The sequence below is a fragment of the Ooceraea biroi genome, chromosome 10 (assembly GCF_003672135.1).
Source record: "Ooceraea biroi isolate clonal line C1 chromosome 10, Obir_v5.4, whole genome shotgun sequence".
NCBI lineage: Eukaryota > Metazoa > Arthropoda > Insecta > Hymenoptera > Formicidae > Ooceraea > Ooceraea biroi.
In genome coordinates this window covers 6,554,524-6,578,478 of record NC_039515.1, presented here as the reverse complement: position 1 = coordinate 6,578,478, position 23,955 = coordinate 6,554,524, and the positions used below count along the sequence as shown (strand labels likewise).

The 23,955-nt window shown below is 37.2% G+C and overlaps 5 protein-coding genes and 2 non-coding genes across 12 annotated transcripts; 3 read left to right on the top strand and 4 right to left on the bottom strand.

The window, feature by feature from the left end:
* Nucleotides 1-1,148: 1,148 nt before the first annotated feature.
* LOC113562815 (V-type proton ATPase subunit D-like) lies at nt 1,149-1,487 on the top strand. The gene has a single exon (XM_026973312.1). It carries the CDS (start codon nt 1,149-1,151, stop codon nt 1,485-1,487), a length of 339 nt encoding a protein of 112 aa, XP_026829113.1.
* Nucleotides 1,488-8,919: 7,432 nt separating this feature from the next.
* LOC105282306 (V-type proton ATPase subunit D) lies at nt 8,920-11,956 on the bottom strand. Its single transcript, XM_026973234.1, has 2 exons — nt 11,567-11,956; nt 8,920-9,252 (listed from the first exon to the last, which is right to left on the bottom strand). The coding sequence occupies exons 1-2, from the start codon at nt 11,954-11,956 to the stop codon at nt 8,920-8,922; spliced, it is 723 nt and encodes a 240-aa protein (XP_026829035.1).
* On the top strand, nt 10,233-11,252 carry LOC113562785 (histone-lysine N-methyltransferase SETMAR-like). Its single transcript, XM_026973233.1, has one exon. It carries the CDS (start codon nt 10,233-10,235, stop codon nt 11,250-11,252), a length of 1,020 nt encoding a protein of 339 aa, XP_026829034.1.
* A 146-nt stretch (nt 11,957-12,102) lies between the features above and the next one.
* Trnag-gcc lies at nt 12,103-12,173 on the top strand. The gene has a single exon. It is a non-coding gene; the product is annotated as a tRNA-Gly (tRNA).
* A 2,592-nt stretch (nt 12,174-14,765) lies between these two features.
* LOC105282283 lies at nt 14,766-16,020 on the bottom strand. Its single transcript, XM_026973124.1, has 3 exons — nt 15,645-16,020; nt 15,436-15,559; nt 14,766-15,170 (listed from the first exon to the last, which is right to left on the bottom strand). Exons 1-3 carry the CDS (start codon nt 15,677-15,679, stop codon nt 15,111-15,113), a joined length of 219 nt encoding a protein of 72 aa, XP_026828925.1. The 5' UTR covers nt 15,680-16,020; the 3' UTR covers nt 14,766-15,110.
* Trnag-gcc lies at nt 14,879-14,949 on the bottom strand. The gene has a single exon. It is a non-coding gene; the product is annotated as a tRNA-Gly (tRNA).
* Nucleotides 16,021-16,132: 112 nt separating the features above from the next.
* Nucleotides 16,133-21,131, bottom strand: LOC105282281 (calcium uptake protein 1 homolog, mitochondrial). Of its 6 annotated transcripts, none has more exons than XM_011344143.3 (12): nt 20,990-21,131; nt 20,583-20,838; nt 20,315-20,465; nt 19,267-19,426; nt 18,252-18,289; nt 18,064-18,178; nt 17,757-17,917; nt 17,493-17,609; nt 17,272-17,396; nt 17,049-17,176; nt 16,707-16,796; nt 16,133-16,407 (listed from the first exon to the last, which is right to left on the bottom strand). In XM_011344143.3, the coding sequence occupies exons 2-12, from the start codon at nt 20,825-20,827 to the stop codon at nt 16,253-16,255; spliced, it is 1,485 nt and encodes a 494-aa protein (XP_011342445.1). In that variant the 5' UTR covers nt 20,828-20,838; nt 20,990-21,131; the 3' UTR covers nt 16,133-16,252. The 6 variants fall into 6 exon arrangements, with proteins under 6 accessions (XP_011342445.1, XP_019888197.1, XP_011342447.1 ...); XM_020032638.2 differs by lacking the exon at nt 19,267-19,426 and adding an exon at nt 19,804-19,963 and having other exon boundaries at nt 20,928-21,112; XM_011344145.3 differs by having other exon boundaries at nt 20,921-21,111.
* Nucleotides 21,132-23,955: the final 2,824 nt, after the last annotated feature.

Sequence of the window (23,955 nt, the reverse complement as noted above, 5' to 3'; positions counted from 1 at the left end):
CGCTTCACCAAAATTACAGCGTTTGATATTAGCGAGCTGTCGTCCGACGCACTTGTGGTTCCACGGTGGAACTCATATTCATAAATCACACGAAATCTTTGGACTTTTCCATAGTTCTATAAAGAATCCACCAGAGTAAAACTAATGAAGAATATTTGAACAAACAAAAATATGACATTTGAAGAGCAGAGCAAATACATCTATCAAGCTAACCTAACCTGGATCAGCTGACGTCTGGCGCAAAGTTTGAGATTAACAAATGTTTTAAAGATGTGCGCTTTTGACATTTGGTAAAGTTTCATACTTATGACCCAATATATTGGTTATAATAATAACAATAATATGAACTTAAATACTGCGATGTTGTGTATAGACTTGTATATATTTGCATATTGATTCGTCTATGTTATATACCATTTTTTAAACATAAGAGCATGGAGTCGTTGCGCGCTAGCAATGGCTTCCGTTTCTCGTATGCAAATATGAATACAAAATATATATGAAAACGGTGATCACGGCAAGGGCGGTACAACTTGTGATTATAAGGTCCTATTTCTGACAATGAAGTGGGTGAACATTTTCTGGAACGAATAATAAATAAGAGCAAAGTTAACGAACTCTGCATAACGTTTAAGGGGAAAAAAATTTTAATTTTTTTAAAAAAGCAAACGCTATAGTTTGTAGAAAGAGGAAGAAAGAATAATTATATTTCATTTATGTAACATTAAATAACATTTTAGTAACACGTTATATTACTGTTATATTACTGCAATTTCGTATGAGTGGGAAATTACAACTAAGATGTACATTACATGTAACGAACATGTTATATTGCGTGTTACATTCTGTTATATTATGGCAATATCACTGTTATATGACTGTGTTTGCTGGCGGTTTACCCCGTTTACACGCAGAGAATCATCGTAAGTTACTATAATTCGAGTAAGTTACTACAGAAGTAGCGCTCGTGTAAATGTAGTAATTGTCATGCTATATTTATTTATTTTATTATAAATATAATTATATAATATATAATATGTAATTAATAATATGAGAATGCAATGACGTTTGCTTCAAACCGATTACAGAAACGTTATTATTATTATTTATTAATATTATTAATAAATTATAGTAACAATTTATCAACTATGCAGGTGGCCAAACTGAAGAAGAAATATGGGATAGCGATCGAGCTGCTGGTCGAACTGGCGTCGTTACAGCACAACTTCCGGGTCCTCGACCAGGTAATCAAAGAAACGAATCGTCGCGTGAACGCTCTCCGGTACATCATCATACCGCGATTAGAACGAACCCTTGCATACATCATCACCGAACTCGACGAGTACGAGCGTGAAGAGTTCTATCGTCTTAAGAAGATACGGGAACAGAAGGCAAGACGGCGAGCTGGAAAGTCCTCACATGATCTAACTCGAAACCCGGGCCATGCGGACATGCTCGACAACACGGAGGAGGATCTTCTTTTTTAACATTGTCACAAAGTCACAATAACACGGGACACGTGACTTCCCCTGAATAGCTCTGTAAAGATATATGATTCTCGACTGCCGCTGCGTGATAATTTGAAGAAATAGAATGGACTATATAAGTGAAGAAACTTATTATTGCAAACTATATAACACATATAGTGCTATATATAATATATTATATTATACTATATTATTATATATATTATAAGTTATATAATATTAATAATTAATAAATTAATATTATATATTATATATTATATATAATATATTATTATATATAGCACTATATGTGTTTATATAGTTTGCAATAATAAGTTTCTTCACTTCACTCGAACGAGAAAAATAATGACCACCTGCAATAATAAATGCTGGGACGCCAACAAGGAGAGAAGAGAGTGAGAGAGAAAGAAGAATGCAAAGAATGCCGACAAGAGAGAGAGAGAGAGAGGAGGGGGAGTACGAGCAGTGGGCCCAATTATACCAAGAAAATACAGCCCATAAAACCAGCCTTAACTGCCGCCAAACATCAGGATATGATAATGAGAACGTGACTGTTGCTACTCTTTTTCCACCCTTCCTAACTTCTTCCTAACCCCGCTGATAGATCTTGCGGATGTAGCAGCTATCGCGAGACGTGGAAATGAGAATTCCAGCCCGCCAGATATTTCGCATCCAACTTTTGTCCTAATTATTTTGAATGAAAGTCCTCCGGAGCCTTCGGCTCCGATAAGATTTTGTACATGCCTTTTTTGCTACTCATAATATATTCATTCAATTTTAATGATTTTTCGAAGTGCAATTCTCACGAATGAATAAATAAATAAATAGCATATATCTACATATATATTTTTAATATTTTAATTTTAATATATTTAATTTATATATAGAGGAGAATCCCCTATTATGAGATATGCTCCTAATATGAGATAATGGGGTTTCTGTTAAACTAGTGAGCACCATCTGTTAGTTCCACCATAAACTTATTACTCTTGGTGTAAAATGTATTTAGTGAAAAATTCATTGTTCGTTATTGCGTTTAGCCTTTGCAAGAAAAGGTTTGTGGAATTGTGAACATGTCAAAGGAACTTGAGGTAAGTCTTTAAACTTGTTTATTACATAATAAAGAAATGGTTGGCAATAAATTCAGTATGCAATGATAGAGTAGAATCGTAGTAACAGGAAAATACGCAATTTGTTGAATTGCTTAATTGTAGAGGTTAGATTTCATGATCGCGAAACCGCTGGGCGTGTGGCTCGTATAATGAGATATTCAGGGTACTCTTAATATGAGATAATTATTGCTCGAATATGAAGATTATGTAGTGTAATAAAAAGAAAGAAAATACTACGTTAAGGTTAAAGAAAAGTTAATACGAATTTATATTACGAATTTTTGTGTATTTAATTTTTATAGAATCTGACTATGGAGGTTAGAGAAACGAGGAAGCGTCGACAGTGGAATCGTGAAGATTTGGCGAAGGCTGTGGCAGCAGTATTTTTATAAAACTATCTAATAAAGTTTTTTACTTGCAATACTGATGTATTTTGCACTTGTAACACGATTTCTCGAGGTATCTTATATTAGGAGCACACTTTCTCGATCCTGAGTAAAGCTCTTTTTTCAAATTTTTTTAATTTTCAGAAAAAATAACATTTAAATTAGATTTTTCATTTGACCAACCTAAAGCTTATTAAATTCTCTTCAAGATAACGTATTACATTTTTAAATTCTGCCTATAGATTTCCTTACATTCGGCAAAATCGATATGGTATCTCATAATCGGGGACTTTCCTCTATTAATATAATTTAATTTATATATTTAATTATTAATTATTAATTTTAATATATTTTATATATTACATATATAGGCTATTATAAAAATTGGTTATATATATTATATAAAAATACATTTCTCTCTCTCTCTCTCTCTTCCTCCGCTGAATAACAAAGCGCGAAGCGATCTGGTCGATCGGACCGATCGACTTGATCGCCGCCGCGACCACACAGAACACCTGCGTACATATACACGGAGCGTGGACGGAAATCTCGGCGGGGGGAGAGAAGGAGCCCTGCCAGAAGGCCCTGCGAAGAAGCGAACAAGAGGGGAGGGATAAACAGACGTCGCTAGGGCGCGATCGTGGGCGAGAGCTCAGTTGTACGGAGGCTGTCTAGGGGAGAGGTGTACTCGAACGTTCCGCATTCGATCGTCGACTTTCAATCGTGATGACTTCCACGAGCGATTGTCGCAGCACACGTGACTGCTTTCCGTGATCGGCGATATTCAGTGTTCGATAGACGACGGACGCGTGACGATTTTCTGTGTCTTTTCACGTGAGAACGCGACTGCCTTTGTGATCAATTCACGTCGCTGGAACTCACACTGGAGCCGGAGTGCACTCCCGCCCTTGCTCCGAACACGCACGTGTCACGTGTTTCGCCGAATTGTGGCTAATTTCGTTTTACAGTTGCTGCATACGTCCGCGTATACGTGCGTGCATGCGTGCTTGCTGCGGTCTACACGGTTGTCTACGGTTGCGTATGCACGTGCGTGCACATGAATGGTTCGTGAACTGTTTCGTCTCGGAGGAGGAAACCACGAATCAGGTTTGACTGGTTAAAAGAAACTTTTTATTATTTATTGAAATACGGTTGTGCGCGCTGCATTGACTAGTGGGTGCTCCAATAAGTTACGTCCAGTGCAGTCTGAAGTTTCAACTGTTGTTGAAGTGTTGAACCGAAATCAAGATCGTGATTACACCGTGCAGACCCAGTAAGCAAAATGTGTGCAATCTGCCAGCAGATTGGCAACAGATTACTGCAGAAGTTGATAGCAAATTGGCATCCGTTATGTCCGCATTAGGATAGTGATCTGCCAGCAGAGCCTGCTAACAGACTCTGACGGCAGATTGGCGGCAGAAACCGAGCAGGATCTGTTAACATTTGACGGCAGATTGACGGCAGAAACCGAACAGAATCTGCAGCTTTTGGCCATTCATATTTACGATATATTAAAGCATGTGTTTACTTTTAACACACTATAAATTGTTAAAAGAACGCACTTGTTTGTTTGTTAAATTAAAGTACATTTGGCTTGATGTGTCTTTCTGACAGTTCGTTGCGTAATCTCTCTCTTATTGTTAATTTATTCTAATCCGAAGTCCGAATTTTGCTTTCGAACTTCAGATTGCTTGTGGCGTGCGTGAACTACGTGGACGCTGTCCATGGGAGCCTCTGTGCCGCAAGCGCAAAAATGTTCAGAAAAATTAATATTATCATGCCAAGGCGCGTATATTAACTTATATAACTGTTAGGCTAAATCTTAACATCGAGCAAGAACTCGACGCGTGCACCGCATAGCGGTGCGGAGCGAAAACACATATTCATAGCCGTGTAAATTTGGATACTGTCAAAAGCTGCGGATCCTGTTCGGTTTCTGCTGCCAATCTGCCGTTAGATTCCGCGCGCGCAGATCTTGCTCGGTTTCTGCTGCCAATCTGCCGTTAGATTGCGCGTGCGCAAATCTTGCTCGGTTTCTGTCGACAATCCGACTTCAAGCCATGTTTGCGGATTCTGCTCGGTTTCTGCCGCCAATCTGTTCTTAGATTTTGAGAGCAAGCTCTGTTACATTTCTGGCACTAATTTGTCGAATTAATCGTTAACAACAACTTCTGTATCAAATTTGTTGTCTTTTGGCTGGCAATAGTTGATAGCAGATAGTTAGCATCATCTGCTTTCCGCAGACTTGGCTATCTGGGTAAGCAAAATGTGTGCAATCTGCCAGCAGATTGGCAACAGATTACTGCAGAAGTTGATAGCAAATTGGCATCCGTTATGTCCGCATTAGGATAGTGATCTGCCAGCAGAGCCTGCTAACAGACTCTGACGGCAGATTGGCGGCAGAAACCGAGCAGGATCTGTTAACATTTGACGGCAGATTGACGGCAGAAACCAAACAGAATCTGCAGCTTTTGGCCATTCATATTTACGATATATTAAAGCATGTGTTTACTTTTAACACACTATAAATTGTTAAAAGAACGCACTTGTTTGTTTGTTAAATTAAAGTACATTTGGCTTGATGTGTCTTTCTGACAGTTCGTTGCGTAATCTCTCTCTTATTGTTAATTTATTCTAATCCGAAGTCCGAATTTTGCTTTCGAACTTCAGATTGCTTGTGGCGTGCGTGAACTACGTGGACGCTGTCCATGGGAGCCTCTGTGCCACAAGCGCAAAAATTTTCAGAAAAATTAATATTATCATGCCAAGGCGCGTATATTAACTTATATAACTGTTAGGCTAAATCTTAACATCGAGCAAGAACTCGACGCGTGCACCGCATAGCGGTGCGCAGCGAAAACACATATTCATAGCCGTGTAAATTTGAATACTGTCAAAAGCTGCGGATCCTGTTCGTTTTCTTTTGCTTTTGCCAAGTTTCTGCCGGGTTTAAGATTCCGGCCCCCGCGGCGGGGGCAGAAGATTCTTTGGCTCGGTTTTTTTCTTTGCTGCCCCAATCTTGGGGCCGTTTTAGAGTTTTGCCGCGTTTTGGCGCAAAAAGAAAATTTCCTTTTTTGCCTCGGTTTTTTTTCTTTGGTCCGAAACAAAATTTTTTTTTTTTTTTTCCCGGACCCTTTTTTTTTTTTCAAACAAAAAGAAAAAGGGGCAAATTCCTTTCTCCTTTCTTCAACACTTCAACAACAGTTGAAACTTCAGACTGCACTGGACGTAACTTATTGGAGCACCCACTAGTCAATGCAGCGCGCACAACCGTATTTCAATAAATAATAAAAAGTTTCTTTTAACCAGTCAAACCTGATTCGTGGTTTCCTCCTCCGAGACGAAACAGTTCACGAACCATTCATGTGCACGCACGTGCATACGCAACCGTAGACAACCGTGTAGACCGCAGCAAGCACGCATGCACGCACGTATACGCGGACGTATGCAGCAACTGTAAAACGAAATTAGCCACAATTCGGCGAAACACGTGACACGTGCGTGTTCGGAGCAAGGGCGGGAGTGCACTCCGGCTCCAGTGTGAGTTCCAGCGACGTGAATTGATCACAAAGGCAGTCGCGTTCTCACGTGAAAAGACACAGAAAATCGTCACGCGTCCGTCGTCTATCGAACACTGAATATCGCCGATCACGGAAAGCAGTCACGTGTGCTGCGACAATCGCTCGTGGAAGTCATCACGATTGAAAGTCGACGATCGAATGCGGAACGTTCGAGTACACCTCTCCCCTAGACAGCCTCCGTACAACTGAGCTCTCGCCCACGATCGCGCCCTAGCGACGTCTGTTTATCCCTCCCCTCTTGTTCGCTTCTTCGCAGGGCCTTCTGGCAGGGCTCCTTCTCTCCCCCCGCCGAGATTTCCGTCCACGCTCCGTGTATATGTACGCAGGTGTTCTGTGTGGTCGCGGCGGCGATCAAGTCGATCGGTCCGATCGACCAGATCGCTTCGCGCTTTGTTATTCAGCGGAGGAAGAGAGAGAGAGAGAGAGAAATGTATTTTTATATAATATATATAACCAATTTTTATAATAGCCTATATATGTAATATATAAAATATATTAAAATTAATAATTAATAATTAAATATATAAATTAAATTATATTAATAGAGGAAAGTCCCCGATTATGAGATACCATATCGATTTTGCCGAATGTAAGGAAATCTATAGGCAGAATTTAAAAATGTAATACGTTATCTTGAAGAGAATTTAATAAGCTTTAGGTTGGTCAAATGAAAAATCTAATTTAAATGTTATTTTTTCTGAAAATTAAAAAAATTTGAAAAAAGAGCTTTACTCAGGATCGAGAAAGTGTGCTCCTAATATAAGATACCTCGAGAAATCGGTGTTACAAGTGCAAAATACATCAGTATTGCAAGTAAAAAACTTTATTAGATAGTTTTATAAAAATACTGCTGCCACAGCCTTCGCCAAATCTTCACGATTCCACTGTCGACGCTTCCTCGTTTCTCTAACCTCCATAGTCAGATTCTATAAAAATTAAATACACAAAAATTCGTAATATAAATTCGTATTAACTTTTCTTTAACCTTAACGTAGTATTTTCTTTCTTTTTATTACACTACATAATCTTCATATTCGAGCAATAATTATCTCATATTAAGAGTACCCTGAATATCTCATTATACGAGCCACACGCCCAGCGGTTTCGCGATCATGAAATCTAACCTCTACAATTAAGCAATTCAACAAATTGCGTATTTTCCTGTTACTACGATTCTACTCTATCATTGCATACTGAATTTATTGCCAACCATTTCTTTATTATGTAATAAACAAGGTTTAAAGACTTACCTCAAGTTCCTTTGACATGTTCACAATTCCACAAACCTTTTCTTGCAAAGGCTAAACGCAATAACGAACAATGAATTTTTCACTAAATACATTTTACACCAAGAGTAATAAGTTTATGGTGGAACTAACAGATGGTGCTCACTAGTTTAACAGAAACCCCATTATCTCATATTAGGAGCATATCTCATAATAGGGGATTCTCCTCTATATATAAATTAAATATATTAAAATTAAAATATTAAAAATATATATGTAGATATATGCTATTTATTTATTTATTCATTCGTGAGAATTGCACTTCGAAAAATCATTAAAATTGAATGAATATATTATGAGTAGCAAAAAAGGCATGTACAAAATCTTATCGGAGCCGAAGGCTCCGGAGGACTTTCATTCAAAGATAATTAGGACAAAAGTTGGATGCGAAATATCTGGCGGGCTGGAATTCTCATTTCCACGTCTCGCGATAGCTGCTACATCCGCAAGATCTATCAGCGGGGTTAGGAAGAAGTTAGGAAGGGTGGAAAAAGAGTAGCAACAGTCACGTTCTCATTATCATATCCTGATGTTTGGCGGCAGTTAAGGCTGGTTTTATGGGCTGTATTTTCTTGGTATAATTGGGCCCACTGCTCGTACTCCCCCTCCTCTCTCTCTCTCTCTCTTGTCGGCATTCTTTGCATTTCTTCTTTCTCTCTCACTCTCTTCTCTCCTTGTTGCGTCCCAGCATTTATTATTGCAGGGTGGTCATTATTTTTCTCGTTCGAGTGAAGTGAAGAAACTTATTATTGCAAACTATATAAACACATATAGTGCTATATATAATATAATATATTATATATAATTATATAATATATAATATGTAATTTATTAATATTATTAATATTATAGTAACTTATAATATATATAATAATATAGTATAATATAATATATTATATATAGCACTATATGTGTTTATATAGTTTGCAATAATAAGTTTCTTCACTTATATAGTGCCATTCTAGTTTCTTCAAATTATCACGCAGCGGCAGTCGAGAATCATATATCTTTACAGAGCTATTCAGGGGAAGTCACGTGTCCCGTGTTATTGTGACTTTGTGACAATGTTAAAAAAGAAGATCCTCCTCCGTGTTGTCGAGCATGTCCGCATGGCCCGGGTTTCGAGTTAGATCATGTGAGGACTTTCCAGCTCGCCGTCTTGCCTTCTGTTCCCGTATCTTCTTAAGACGATAGAACTCTTCACGCTCGTACTCGTCGAGTTCGGTGATGATGTATGCAAGGGTTCGTTCTAATCGCGGTATGATGATGTACCGGAGAGCGTTCACGCGACGATTCGTTTCTTTGATTACCTGGTCGAGGACCCGGAAGTTGTGCTGTAACGACGCCAGTTCGACCAGCAGCTCGATCGCTATCCCATATTTCTTCTTCAGTTTGGCCACCTGCATAGTTGATAAATTGTTACTATAATTTATTAATAATATTAATAAATAATAATAATAACGTTTCTGTAATCGGTTTGAAGCAAACGTCATTGCATTCTCATATTATTAATTACATATTATATATTATATAATTATATGTTATAATAAAATAAATAAATATAGCATGACAATTACTACATTTACACGAGCGCTACTTCTGTAGTAACTTACTCGAATTATAGTAACTTACGATGATTCTCTGCGTGTAAACGGGGTAAACCGCCCAGCAAACACAGTCATATAACAGTGATATTGCCATAATATAACAGAATGTAACACGCAATATAACATGTTCGTTACATGTAATGTACATCTTAGTTGTAATTTCCCACTCATACGAAATTGCAGTAATATAACAGTAATATAACGTGTTACTAAAATGTTATTTAATGTTACATAAATGAAATATAATTATTCTTTCTTCCTCTTTCTACAACTATAGGTTTGTTTAATTAATTTTCCTAAACGTTATGCAGAAGTTCGTACTTTGCTCTTATTTATTATTCGTTCAAAAATGTACCACTTCATTGTAGAAATAGACTTATAATACAAGTTGTACCGTGCCGTGATCACCGTTTTCATATATATTTTGTATCATATTTTGCATACGAGAAACGGAAGCCATCTAGCGGACGACTCGACATCTGTATGTTAAAAATGGTATATAACATAGACATAATATGCAAATATTACAGTTATATAACATCGCATATTTAAGTTATATTATTGTTATATTATAACCAATATATTGGGTCATTAAGTATGAAACTTTACAAATGTAAAAGCGCCATCTTTAACATTTGTTATCTCAAATTTGGCGCCAGACGTCAGTATCAGGTTAGGTTAGTGTGATAGATGTATGCTCGCTCTTCAAATGTCATATTTGTTTGTTCAAATATCTTCATTAGTTTTATTGGTGGATTCTTTTTTATAGAACTATGGAAAAGTCCAAAATTCGTGTGATTTATGAATATGAGTTCCACCGTGGAACCACAGTGTCGGAGACAGCTCGTAATATCAACGCTGTATTTGGTGAAGGTTCAACTACTAAAGCAATGGTGGGCAATTGGTTCAAAAACTTCAGAGATGGAGATTTCAGCCTCGCTAATGAGCCACGTGGGAGACCAAAGACGAAGGTGGATAATGATCACTTGAGAGCCGTAGTAGAGTCCGATCCATCTCAAAGTACACGTGAATTGGCATCGATATTCAATGTTTCCATACCCACCATATTGGTTCATTTAGCTGCAATTGGTAAGATAAAGAAGTTGGACAAACGGGTCCCGCACGAATTGACCGATGCGCAGCAGGCGCAACGTCTAGAGGCTTCCCTTTCTTTGCTTTCCCGTCACAAAAATGAATCTTTTTTTAATCGAATTGTCACCTGCGATGAAAAGTGGATACTCTACGACAATCGTAAACGCTCACATCAGTGGTTGAACGCTGATGAAGCACCGAGACATCACGCGAAACCCAACGTTACACAGAAGAAGCTTATGGTGACCGTTTGGTGGTCCAGGTCAGGTGTTATCTACTACAACTTTATGAAACCTGGTACATCGATAACGGCTGAAGTATATTGCAAGCAACTGGACGAAATGATGCAACAACTTGCTATTAAACAACCGAAATTGGTCAATCGGTCAATGCCAATCCTGTTGCATGATAATGCTCGACCGCACGCTGCACGACTGACCGTGGCAAAGCTACGGGAGTTGGAATTGGAAACTCTCCGTCATCCACCATATTCACCAGATCTATCACCTACCGACTATCACTTCTTCCGGAATTTGGACAACTTGTTGGTGGGAAAATTCTTCAATTCTCAACAGGCAGTCGAATCAGCCTTCCGCGACTTCATCGATTCCCGTACTCCTGGCTTCTATAGTAGAGGCATAGACCAACTACCACTAAAATGGCAGAAGTGTGTAGATAACATGGGCGCATATTTCGATTGAAAATAAATCATGTCCATGTGCCAAAAAATGCAAAAGTTTATGTTCTATTTGTAAAGTTTCATACTTAATGACCCAATATAACAGAGCAATATAACAGTTTTATAACGCAGTTATATTGCAGTTACAAAGAAAATGATGTAACTTTAACATTAATAACATATAACAGTTGTTATTGCGTGTTACTTCTGTGTTATATAACAGTTATATTTTGTGTTTGCTGGGCGATAATTCACTGCGTGTAAACGGGGTAAGTTACTATAATTCGAGTAAATTACTACAGAAGTAGCGCTCGTGTAAATGTAGTAAATCATTACTTGTTGGCCGCCTCTGCCTAACCCAGCAAGTTCGAAAGGATCACGGCCGCTGTGGAACGGCTCGTAAATCCGCAATCGAACGCCGCCGATGATCTCTTGTCTGCAATGGATTCTCGTTCTCGCCTTGTCGATCGTCTGCAGGACCAGTTCATTTACGCCACCTGTCGTATAATTGACTTCGGCCAATGAGAAGGCCGCCTCCCTCATGACCTCGCCGAGCCGCGACTTGTTCATGACCAATTGCAATAGAACCGCGCGAAATCGGATTAAGAGACCGTCGACTTTTTTCGCGAGCAGGTCACGACCCCTGCGCGCACAAATCAATCGGCACTTCACTTTCGTGTACGAGCTGGCTGTCGGGAACACCGCCAGCCTGTCTACGATCTCCATGACTCTCCGGAATCCGGAATAGATCATCAATTGCCGATCAGAATGTACGATGACCATGGCGATTATCAGCGACTAATTGCCTATCTTCAGGTTGAATATATTCATTGAAGCTCCCCATCAAACTTCAATTATTGAATGACATACAAGCATCGGTGGTTCAGTGGTAGAATGCTCGCCTGCCACGCGGGCGGCCCGGGTTCGATTCCCGGCCGATGCAAAATGATCTTTTTCTTTTGCGATTTATTTTTTCCTTTTTATTGGGTTGGCCAAAAAGTAATTGCGTTTTTTTATATAAATAAAAGGCGAATTTTTCATGGGAAACAAAAACTTTATTAAACAATATATTGTCCATTTTGTTTGATTATCTTTTGCCATTTTTCAGGCAACTTCATGGTTCCGCGCTCAAAAAAGTTCTTATCTTTTTCAGCAAAAAACAATTCCAACAACGATTTGATATCCTCATCAGCAGTCAAGGTTTTACCATTCAAGGCGTTTTGCAAAGAACGAAACGAATGGTAATCTGATGGTGCCAGGTCTGGCGACTATGGTGGATGTGGTAACATCATGGTAACACATCCCATCCAAGCTGCAACAATTTTTCACGAGTGACCAAACTTGTGCGTGGTCTAGCGTTATCGTGGTGAAACACAACACCTTTGCGATTCACCAATTCTCGACGTTTCTGTTTGATGGCATCATTTAATTTATCCGGTTGACGACAGTATACGTCTGAATTAATGGTTTGATTCCTTGCAAGCGGCTCAAAATACACAATACCTTTAAAGTCCCACCAGACTGACAGCATAATCTTTCTTTGGTGAATATCTGCTTTTCAAGTGCTTTCAGCAGGTTCATCACGATCTTTTTCGTTTGACGTTGTTGTAGACGATCGATTTTTCGTCGCCTGTTATCATACGTTTCAAAAATCGATCATTTTCCTCACGTTTCAAAAGAGAATCGCAGATGTCAATACGCTTAGTGAGATGAATTTTTTTGAGCTCATGTGCTACCCAAATATCGAACTTACTAATGTATACAAGTCGTTTTAAATGGTTTTCAACACTCGATTTCGATACGTTAAGATTCTCAGCAATCTCTCGTGTCGTTAAACGCCGATTCGAATCGATCAGTGCCTTTATTTTGTCATCATCAATTTCGATTGGCCTTCCTGAGCGTGGTGCACCTTTCACATTAAAATCTGCAGATCGAAATTTAGTAAACCAATTTTGACACTGCCGCAGTTTTAAAGCATCTTCGCCATATATTGGGTCGTCCGAAAAGTTCGTGCCGATTTTGAAGGAAAATTCAAAGGCAACATTTTTTTATGTCGATAAATATTTATTGACTTATGTGTGCACCGTTTTGTTTCACAACCTTTGTCCATCTTTCACGCAACTGGAAGATTCCATTCTCCCAGAACTTCTTAGGTTTCTCGGCGAAAAACTCCTCAAGGTGGTTTTTTATGTCGATCAAAGAGTTGAAGTTCTTGCCGTTAAGAGAATTTTGCACAGACCTAAATAAGTGAAAGTCTGAAGGTGCAATGTCTGGTGAATACGGTGGGTGAGGTGGCACATCCCAGCCAAACTCTAACAATTTTTGTCGGGTAGTCAAAGAAACATGAGGTCTGGCATTGTCCTGATGGAACACGACGCCCTTCCTATTAGCTAATTCTGGACGTTTTTCCTGAATCGCTGTCTTTAATTCGTCCAGTTGCGAGCAGTACTTATCTGCATTTATCGTTTGGTTGTGTGGTAGGAGCTCATAATATAGGATTCCTTTCCAATCCCACCAGACACAGAGCATGACTTTTTTTGGATGAAGGCCGGCTTTCGGAGTGGTTAATGCTGGTTCATTTCGCTTACCCCAGGATCTTTTTCGTTCTACATTGTTGTAAATGATCCATTTTTCGTCACCCGTCACTAATTGCTTCAAAAATGGTACGTTTTCGTTGCGCTTGTACGGCGAGTCGCAGATGGAAATGCGATCCGTTAAATTTTTTTCGGCCAAATTATGCGGAACCCATACATCATAGCGACTTACGTAACCAAGCTTCACTACATGATCGTGGACAGTGGTTTTCGATATTTTCAGTACCTCTGCTAATTCACGTGTCGTGTAGCGCGGGTTATTCTCGATCAGTGTCTTGATTTGGTCATCATCAGTAGTAGAGGGTCTGCCCGAGCGTTCTTGGTCTTTAAGGTTAAAATCACCAGCTCTAAACTTAGCGAACCACTTACGTACGGTTCTTTCAGCTAAAGCGCCTTCTCCGTAAACAGAACATATCGAATTTGTTGCTTGTGAGGCATTTTTGCCTTTCCGGTAATAGAAAAGCATCAAGTGTCTAAAATGTTCTTTGTTTTCTTCCATCTTCAAAAGAGTACAAAACTGACACGAATCAATTTATCTGAAACAACTTGTTTCCTAAAGATGCGTTGAAATGTCACCCTTAAGCATATGTATATAAATCGTATGTTTTCAATAACATTGATATATTCAGACATGTTCCAACGCCATCTATTAAAAATCGGCACGAACTTTCCGGACGACCCAATACATCAGATAACTTTTTATGAGCTTGCACAGCGTTTTTCCCTTTTCGGAAGTAATAAAACAAAATATGAGGAAAATGTTCTTTTTGATTTTCCATTTTGAAATCGACGGCAAACAAACAATCGTTAACGAAATCGTGTACTTTCTTTTTCTAAAACAAGCTTGAACCGTGAGTTGTTAACCTACATAATGAATTTGCGGTTTAGAATGAAGTTAGTTACATTTCAAGACATGTATGTCCATCTATTGGAAAAAAACGCAATTACTTTTTGGCCAACCCAATAATTTAATTTTTATACAGAAAACGATTTTAGAGCTTAAAAATCATGTAAAAATAATTCTACACATCGCTCGCGATGGTAAAAATTAAGCTGCATCGGCCGGGAATCGAACCCGGGCCGCCCGCGTGGCAGGCGAGCATTCTACCACTGAACCACCGATGCTTACGATACATTGCTCTTTTTTAGAGGCTTTTCATCGAATATATTCAATTAATGACTAGTTCAATAATTTTATCATTAACACTGTTGTTTATGCTTTTTATATTTAAGATTAGTTTTATTTGATAAACAATTTATGAACAATAAATTTTAATAACAATCAGTTAATGATTCAAGTCCCAATACTGCTCGCCATACTCTCCTTTCCTGTTACCCCATTTTATCTAAAATATGTAACAAATTAATTCTTCATAATTAGAAATATATATATATATATAACCACAATAAATAAATCTCTGTTAAAGAATAAAATAAATTCGAAATATTATTTTACTCTAATAAGAATCCTATAAACATATGTGAAGTACAAAATTTGAAGCATTGAAACATAAACTCTCAAATACATTACAGCGTGAATGTATATTATAAATACATTAAACAGTATACTTCCTATTCAATCAAATTAACTTTAAAAGAAGATATAATTACCTTGCCACTGTAGCGATTGTTGTCAAAATCCTTCCGTTCAAATTTCTGTTCCCATTCACTGGGGTTCTCATACACATGACCAAATTCAATTTTCAGGGGCTCCAAGTGCTCAGAAAATATGTCTCTGCATTATACAGGATTGATGTTGCGTGAAAATACACTTACTAATATAAATATTACCTTGGACATGGACATTTATCATTACTCACTGAAAATATTGTCCTATTGACAAAACATCTGCCATTTCTTGTCTTGAAGTCTCTTCTTTGCTCAAATCTTGTGAATCTGATTGTAATTAAAGCTGGTAGATAACGCGTAACATTATATAAATTGCAATCGAAGCGATTCACATATGCTGTAATGCTTACCGATCAAAATGCTTTCTCCAAGTTTTCCCAACGGATCGGCTTTAGCAAAATACAAAGCAAGCAGCGCTTGTGTCAAGAATAAATACAAATTATATCTCCGGTACATTATATTTAATTTTGCTTGAAACAAGTAAATAGATTGACTGCCGAGTGAAGACTGAACGCGAATTGAGTGAAATTGTGACTCTTCTTGATCTTGTTTTTTTTTGGCGTAACGCGCTCTATTTAGTAAAAACAGTGAAAGTACAATGCGTCGTTGATCCAGAACGTGCGATATGGATGTTTCGTTTTCACGGATGATGCAGATATTGCAACATGAAATACAATTATTTTATTTTCAACGCTAGAATAAGGATTTTATTTTTGCTATACAAATCACAATTGTATGCATGGCGAAGCAAACGTATTTTCATGAGAATCAAGTAGTATTTGAATTTTATGTAAGTCAATTATTTGTCGAACGATAGGAGATTGCTGTTCTTCGCGCACTTCATCAACGATTGAATTAATTTAACAAATCCAGTGTCCTTCGGTTTCTCAAGGCCACGAAGAACACGATTCTTCATCACTGCAACGAACTCGCGATTACTAAGCTGTCCGTCCACTGTAAAACAAGATGAATGAGTCTCGCTTTAAGCACATTTTGCACGTTCGTTACATCGAATAATGTAATCATGCGGTATTATAAAAAAATTGACAGATAGCTTTTTTTTAGCAGCTTGTTAATTACAAATAGCAGTTATCTACTTTACTTTCTTTCATATTTATAAAACCTTTTATATTAATGTTTATTAATCAATTAAATCCTATATATAAACTTATCTATTATTAACTAGTTAATACAACATTAAATGATTAATTAAAATGTAATTATAAATCTATTGAAAAGAAAAATCGACTCACTGTTTTCATCGAAGATCGTGTATACTACTTGGATAATATGATCACTCAGATCAACGTGCGCAACAGTTTTCGCTACGTGTTTCAACGTCGCTGTAATATAACACACAAAGATATATGTAAATAAATAAAAAATATTTTATTTTATCAAAATATTTAAAATATTGTATTTTGTTGCCAGTTTTGGTCAACAAATAAATTAAATAAAAAATAATTATTACTTAAATTGTTTTAAAACATTGTTGAATCATTGTCACATGTGAAATCAACACAGTTTTATCTATACAAAGTACGATTATACGATCCTAATCAATTTTATAATGATTTAAATATCAATATACACACCTTGATCGATAGCCGCGCCAGCTATATGATAGAATGTCAGAGCTGTATCCACGTCGTTAATGTTGTTCAAAAAGTGGAAAAACTTGAGGTATTCCTCTTTGCTAACGCCTGTCGGATTTTCTTTGAAACTATGAACGGTTTATGTGTTCAGTTATAATAATCTGTTATTTTTTATATATAGATGAAATATAAAAATATAAAATAGAAATATATCTATGCTCACGTCTTCTTCACTCTCTTCAGCATTTTCGCCTTCTTCTTTGCTGGATATCCGGCGTAGGCCAACAGCAATTCCGTAAAATCCACCTCGGTAATATTGCCGTGCTCATCCGGGTTTCGTCGTTCAAACTAAGCAGAGGTGCATACAAATGTAAGAAATGTAAAATGATGAATTGATGTAAATTGTTATTTAATTAAACCCGAACCTATGACCGATCGACGTACCTCAAGACTCAAAATCTCTCGCTGCAGCTGTTGCTGGAAGTCCAGGAATTTCTCGATCGTTAGCTTCTGATTCATTTGTGGTCCGAAAAAGTACGTTGTCAGTGCAGAATTTACTCCCTAAAAAAACCCACAAAAAAATGCTTAAGGCTAATTATTCAATCAAACGTAACTTTTTAAGCGCTCTCGTATAATTTAGCGAACATTTAACACTTATTGTTTGCAAGTTTGATGATTTTAATAATATCAATAATTAACAATTGAGACCTTAAATGTATTTCCTGTGGTCGCGTGATCACGGTGCCGAGTGCCTATACTAGTCTGCTGGCGTATCAACGTGGCTACTTTCCCAAACTCGTCGGAATCAACGTCACCGTCTCCGTTAAAGTCAAACATCCTGAAGGCAATCTCGAAGTGTCGCCTGGAAGCTGTAAAAAGATTCAAGTCATTGAAACTTGACGTTCATATCGTACTAGAACTTTAAAATTCATTTGGAATATATTTAAATATAAATTTCTTGTCACAATGCATTTTTTCGCTACAATTTATTGAAATGTATTGTTGTGTAGCTTACTTGACAATACGGTCAGTAGGAAGATGTAATCGGAGAAAGTAATGAGGCCTGCACTGCCCAATTTGTAGAAGATGCTATCTTCGTCCAGCTCCAACTCTAATTTTGTGTGAATGTTCTAAACACAAAAGCAAGCGTTCTTTTACTCTGTCTCGTTCGCGGTTTCTTTGTTCAGTTTCATTATCGCGTACCTTTGGATCGTAGCGTTTGTACTGGTCCAGTCCGAGACCTGAAAGTTAACAGTGTCACGATTATTATTTTCCCTGACTTTTTTCCGATATATTTTACGCAATTAAATTAAAACCCAGCAACTCAATCTTTGCACAGTTGAGAATGTTAATTTGCACATGCAAGAGAGTTATCGCAACTCTATTATCACGAAGCATCTTCATGATCAAAGAATCGTGTAATACCACGTACAGCACCAAGCGACACTTAAGGGGGGAGCCTGCTTTAGAACGTTGAAAATAAGGTATAATTTTACGAATTGTTTTTGGAGAAACTATACAGCGGATCATTATAAAACTTTTATGCATTTATTAGTACATGTTTAAATATAAAAAAATTATTTTTTGATTTGAATATATCGCCTGTAGAGGTCGTCCTGGAGGCGTCTTAGTGCAGCCGGCATTGCAAATTGGTGAGCATTCTCCCGCCTCCAAATTTCATCCAAACTGAAAAATTGAAATATTTTCTCGTTATTTATGAATTCCCATCGTCGATGAACCTTTAATATTCATAAAAACGTTAAGTTAAACAATTATTTTTGCATGAAAAAGTTCCAAAACTTTGCCTAAAAATCGTACTTTTGTGTTCTAAGCTCCACCATTTTGGCACTTTTCAACTTTTTTCTTCTCTCTTTGGTTCATCGACGATGGGAATTCGTAAATAACGAGAACATATTTCAATTTTTCAGTTTAGACGAGATTTGGAGGCAGGAGAATGCTCACCAATTTGCAATGCCGGCGACGCGGCTGCACTAAGACTTCTCCAGGACGACCTCTAGGAGCGATACATTCAAATCAAAAAATAATTTTTTTTATCTTTAAACATGTACTAATAAATGCATAAAAGTTTTATAATAATCCGCTGTAGAGTTTCTCCAAAAACAATTCGTAAAATATACCTTATTTTCAGCGTTCTAAAGCAGGCTCCCCCCTTAATCTGAAGAAGCGAGAAACGAGCGAAAGAATAGCGTAGCATTACCGTCGGGCTGTTTCACCCCAGGCGTCATCGATCTTAAAAAGTCGTCCGGCGTCATGAACACCTCGTGAATGTCGTTGCTCGTGACCTGGAGGGTCGCGAAGTAACGGAACACTTTGTCCGGTGTCGAGTAATGCCTCATACGATTTTCGTATTCTATTATCTGCGCACAGCACACAGTTAGTCGGTAATCGCGACCAGATTTCTCGAAGCGCGCGCGAGTCGCCGCAGATTTCATCTGCATCGCAGGCGACTGGCGCTCGCACGCTGCGCTTTTCGAATTGTTATTCAGTTATCAGTCAGTTTCATCTCAATTTCGACCATCAACGATTTTAGAATTGCTATTACATGAAGAATTCCTCACGCAACGTTGAAGCGAGAGATCGCGCAAAGCCTTGAGTTAGCAGAGCGAGGCAGGTGAGAGTGGTAGTTGTTAATGAGAGATCCGATAGGCAATCGCAGACGGAGGAAAGGGGCGACCAAGCCTCAAGTTATTTTATACTCTGCGAGCGCCAATACGGAATTTTACAGGAGCCCTACCATATGGCTGCTGCATGCCTGGCGTGATAGCTCGGAGAAAATCATCGGGTGTCATATAGACCTCGGTACCCTCTAAACTAGTTACTCTCACGGTCGCAAAGTAACGAAAGATTTTGTCCGCCGTCGAATACGCTCGTATCCTGTTCTCGTACTCTATTATCTGCAAAAACACTTCAGCCTGCATCGTCCTGCTGTACAGATACATGCGTTAGAGCGTTCAATCGGATTGGAATCTACGAAGCTACCGTTGTCTGGGGATATAAGCGGAAAGAATTGCTGTATCTTGCTCGTGTTTCTTTTAGTACACAACTTGAAATCTACATAACTTACTACAAGTAATTGTACATCTTGTTCTTTATACAACGTGATAAAAAAAGTTAAATTTTTGAAATACGTTTTTGGTATACGTGAGAACATTTGTTTCCCGTGGAAACGATCTTCTCGAGTGAGATTGACGAATTTTAACATGCATATATACAAGATTAACATCCATAGTAAATCTTTATTAAACCTTTCTATCGCGAAATCCGATCTTTTGTTTCTTATTCTTCCTTTTCTTCTGAGACTCTTGTTCGGCAGCTTCCAAACTTTCATTACTCTGACTTTCATTTTCCACTAACATGCCAGCAGCGTCCACTGTGGGAAGTTTTCCCTTGAAATAGCTACAAGATAACGCAAACGAATTAGTTTCTTAAGCAACGCTCGATTTCTTCGAGTCACGTTATTTACATTTCATGTTTAATTATTTTATCTTTATAATCATTATATTGCAAACTCACCTAGACCAATCAAAAAAAAGGGACATCATTATAAGGCTGCAAACCGCATATGGGATAGCAGTTCCCCAGTTGACCTTCGTTTTGGTATGACCGAAATCTTTAAAATCACGCTTTTGCTCGTACTCGTGCTTGTATGTTCTCTCCTTGTAACCACTGCATTCTGGAGCATAGAATGCACCGACTGCCAGTGGCCTGTTGCGCTGCAGGTACTGCTGAAAGATGCGTGTAGTTCTGCTCAGCAGCATTTTGTCACACTCTGAGGAAGATTAAAAAGTATTATCATTAACATTTTCTCAAAAGGTTTAAGAGAAGCTGCGCATTATTATACAAAAGATTACATTTAACCTCTTAATATTCCATATAATGAAAGAATTATCAATAAAAATAAAAATTCTCATTTGATGTACATTTTACAACCTATTACACCAATTACGAAACAAGTATCCCGAAAACCATAGCTTCAATAATACCGCACAACCATCGCCATCACCATGCGATCCAAAACCGTTGTCGGACAGCTGTGTCATAGGGAATTTAGTAAATTCTCCAGTAGTAGCTATTGGAGTTTCTATTAAGGGGAAGCTAGAGTTGCTAGTGAACTATTTTTTCACTATAGCGATGGTAATTGCAGTTTCGAAAATTTTTTTATTGCTTGTGCAGAATAAAAAATCCTTTTCCACAAATGAAGTATAGATAGAAAGAAAGTCCGCTCTGCAGGACTTTATATTCAAAATGGAAAAAAGTTAAAAACTTACATTTGTCTTTTCTAACTTTTTTCCATTTTGAATATAAAGTCCTGTAGAGCGGACTTTCTTTCTAGCTATACTTCATTTGTGGAAAAGGATTTTTTATTCTGCAAAGCAATAAAGAGAATTTTCGAAACTGCAATTACCATCGCTATAGTGAAAAAATAATTCACTAGCAGCTCCAGCATCCCCTTAAGGGCGATGGTAATTGCAGTTTCGAAAATTCTCTTTATTGCTTGTGCAGAATAAAAAATCCTTTTCCACAAATGAAGTATAGAAAGAAAGTCCGCTCTACAGGACTTTATATTTAAAATGGAAAAAAGTTAGAAAAGACAAATGTAAGTTTTTAACTTTTTTCCATTTTGAATATAAAGTCCTGCAGAGCGGACTTTCTTTCTATCTATACTTCATTTGTGGAAAAGGATTTTTTATTCTGTAAAGCAATAAAGAGAATTTTCGAAACTGCAATTACCATCGCTATAGTGAATTATTTTTTCACTATAGCGATGGTAATTGCAGTTTCGAAAATTCTCTTTATTGCTTGTGCAGAATAAAAAATCCTTTTCCACAAATGAAGTATAGATAGAAAGAAAGTCCGCTCTACAGGACTTTATATTCAAAATGGAAAAAAGTTAAAAACTTGCATTTGTCTTTTCTAACTTTTTTCCATTTTGAATATAAAGTCCTGTAGAGCGGACTTTCTTTCTATCTATACTTCATTTGTGGAAAAGGATTTTTTATTCTGCACAAGCAATAAAGAGAATTTTCGAAACTGCAATTACCATCGCTATAGTGAAAAAATAATTCACTATAGCGATGGTAATTGCAGTTTCGAAAATTCTCTTTATTGCTTGTGCAGAATAAAAAATCCTTTTCCACAAATGAAGTATAGATAGAAAGAAAGTCCGCTCTACAGGACTTTATATTCAAAATGGAAAAAAGTTAGAAAAGACAAATGCAAGTTTTTAACTTTTTTCCATTTTGAATATAAAGTCCTGTAGAGCGGACTTTCTTTCTATCTATACTTCATTTGTGGAAAAGGATTTTTTATTCTGCACAAGCAATAAAGAGAATTTTCGAAACTGCAATTACCATCGCTATAGTGAAAAAATAATTCACTATAGCGATGGTAATTGCAGTTTCGAAAATTCTCTTTATTGCTTTACAGAATAAAAAATCCTTTTCCACAAATGAAGTATAGATAGAAAGAAAGTCCGCTCTGCAGGACTTTATATTCAAAATGAAAAAAAGTTAAAAACTTACATTTGTCTTTTCTAACTTTTTTCCATTTTGAATATAAAGTCCTGTAGAGCGGACTTTCTTTCTAGCTATACTTCATTTGTGGAAAAGGATTTTTTATTCTGCAAAGCAATAAAGAGAATTTTCGAAACTGCAATTACCATCGCTATAGTGAAAAAATAATTCACTAGCAGCTCCAGCATCCCCTTAAGGGCGATGGTAATTGCAGTTTCGAAAATTCTCTTTATTGCTTGTGCAGAATAAAAAATCCTTTTCCACAAATGAAGTATAGATAGAAAGAAAGTCCGCTCTACAGGACTTTATATTTAAAATGGAAAAAAGTTAAAAACTTACATTTGTCTTTTTTAACTTTTTTCCATTTTAAATATAAAGTCCTGCAGAGCGGACTTTCTTTCTAGCTATACTTCATTTGTGGGAAAGGATTTTTTATTCTGCAAAGCAATAAAGAGAATTTTCGAAACTGCAATTACCATCGCTATAGTGAACTATTTTTTCACTATAGCGATGGTAATTGCAGTTTCGAAAATTCTCTTTATTGCTTTGCAGAATAAAAAATCCTTTTCCACAAATGAAGTATAGCTAGAAAGAAAGTCCGCTCTGCAGGACTTTATATTCAAAATGGAAAAAAGTTAAAAACTTACATTTGTCTTTTCTAACTTTTTTCCATTTTGAATATAAAGTCCTGTAGAGCGGACTTTCTTCCTAGCTATACTTCATTTGTGGAAAAGGATTTTTTATTCTGCACAAGCAATAAAGAGAATTTTCGAAACTGCAATTACCATCGCTATAGTGAAAAAATAATTCACTAGCAGCTCCAGCATCCCCTTAAGGGCGATGGTAATTGCAGTTTCGAAAATTCTCTTTATTGCTTGTGCAGAATAAAAAATCCTTTTCCACAAATGAAGTATAGAAAGAAAGTCCGCTCTATAGGACTTTATATTCAAAATGGAAAAAAGTTAAAAACTTACATTTGTCTTTTTTAACTTTTTTCCATTTTGAATATAAAGTCCTGTAGAGCGGACTTTCTTTCTATCTATACTTCATTTGTGGAAAAGGATTTTTTATTCTGCACAAGCAATAAAGAGAATTTTCGAAACTGCAATTACCATCGCTATAGTGAAAAAATAGTTCACTAGCAACTCCAGCATCCCCTTAATAGATATCTACATAAAACTACAAAATAAAGTATATAAATAGCATAGAAATACATAACTAGCAATACAAATCGATTTCGGCATATTATCTTTCGACTTATCAGCCGATGATTAATCAAGGCTTAAAAGGTAAGTGGTGAAAGTAGCCGCGGATGGTAACATCCGAAGTTATATCGATATATTGCAATTAACTTTTAAACTCGCGTCTGCTTT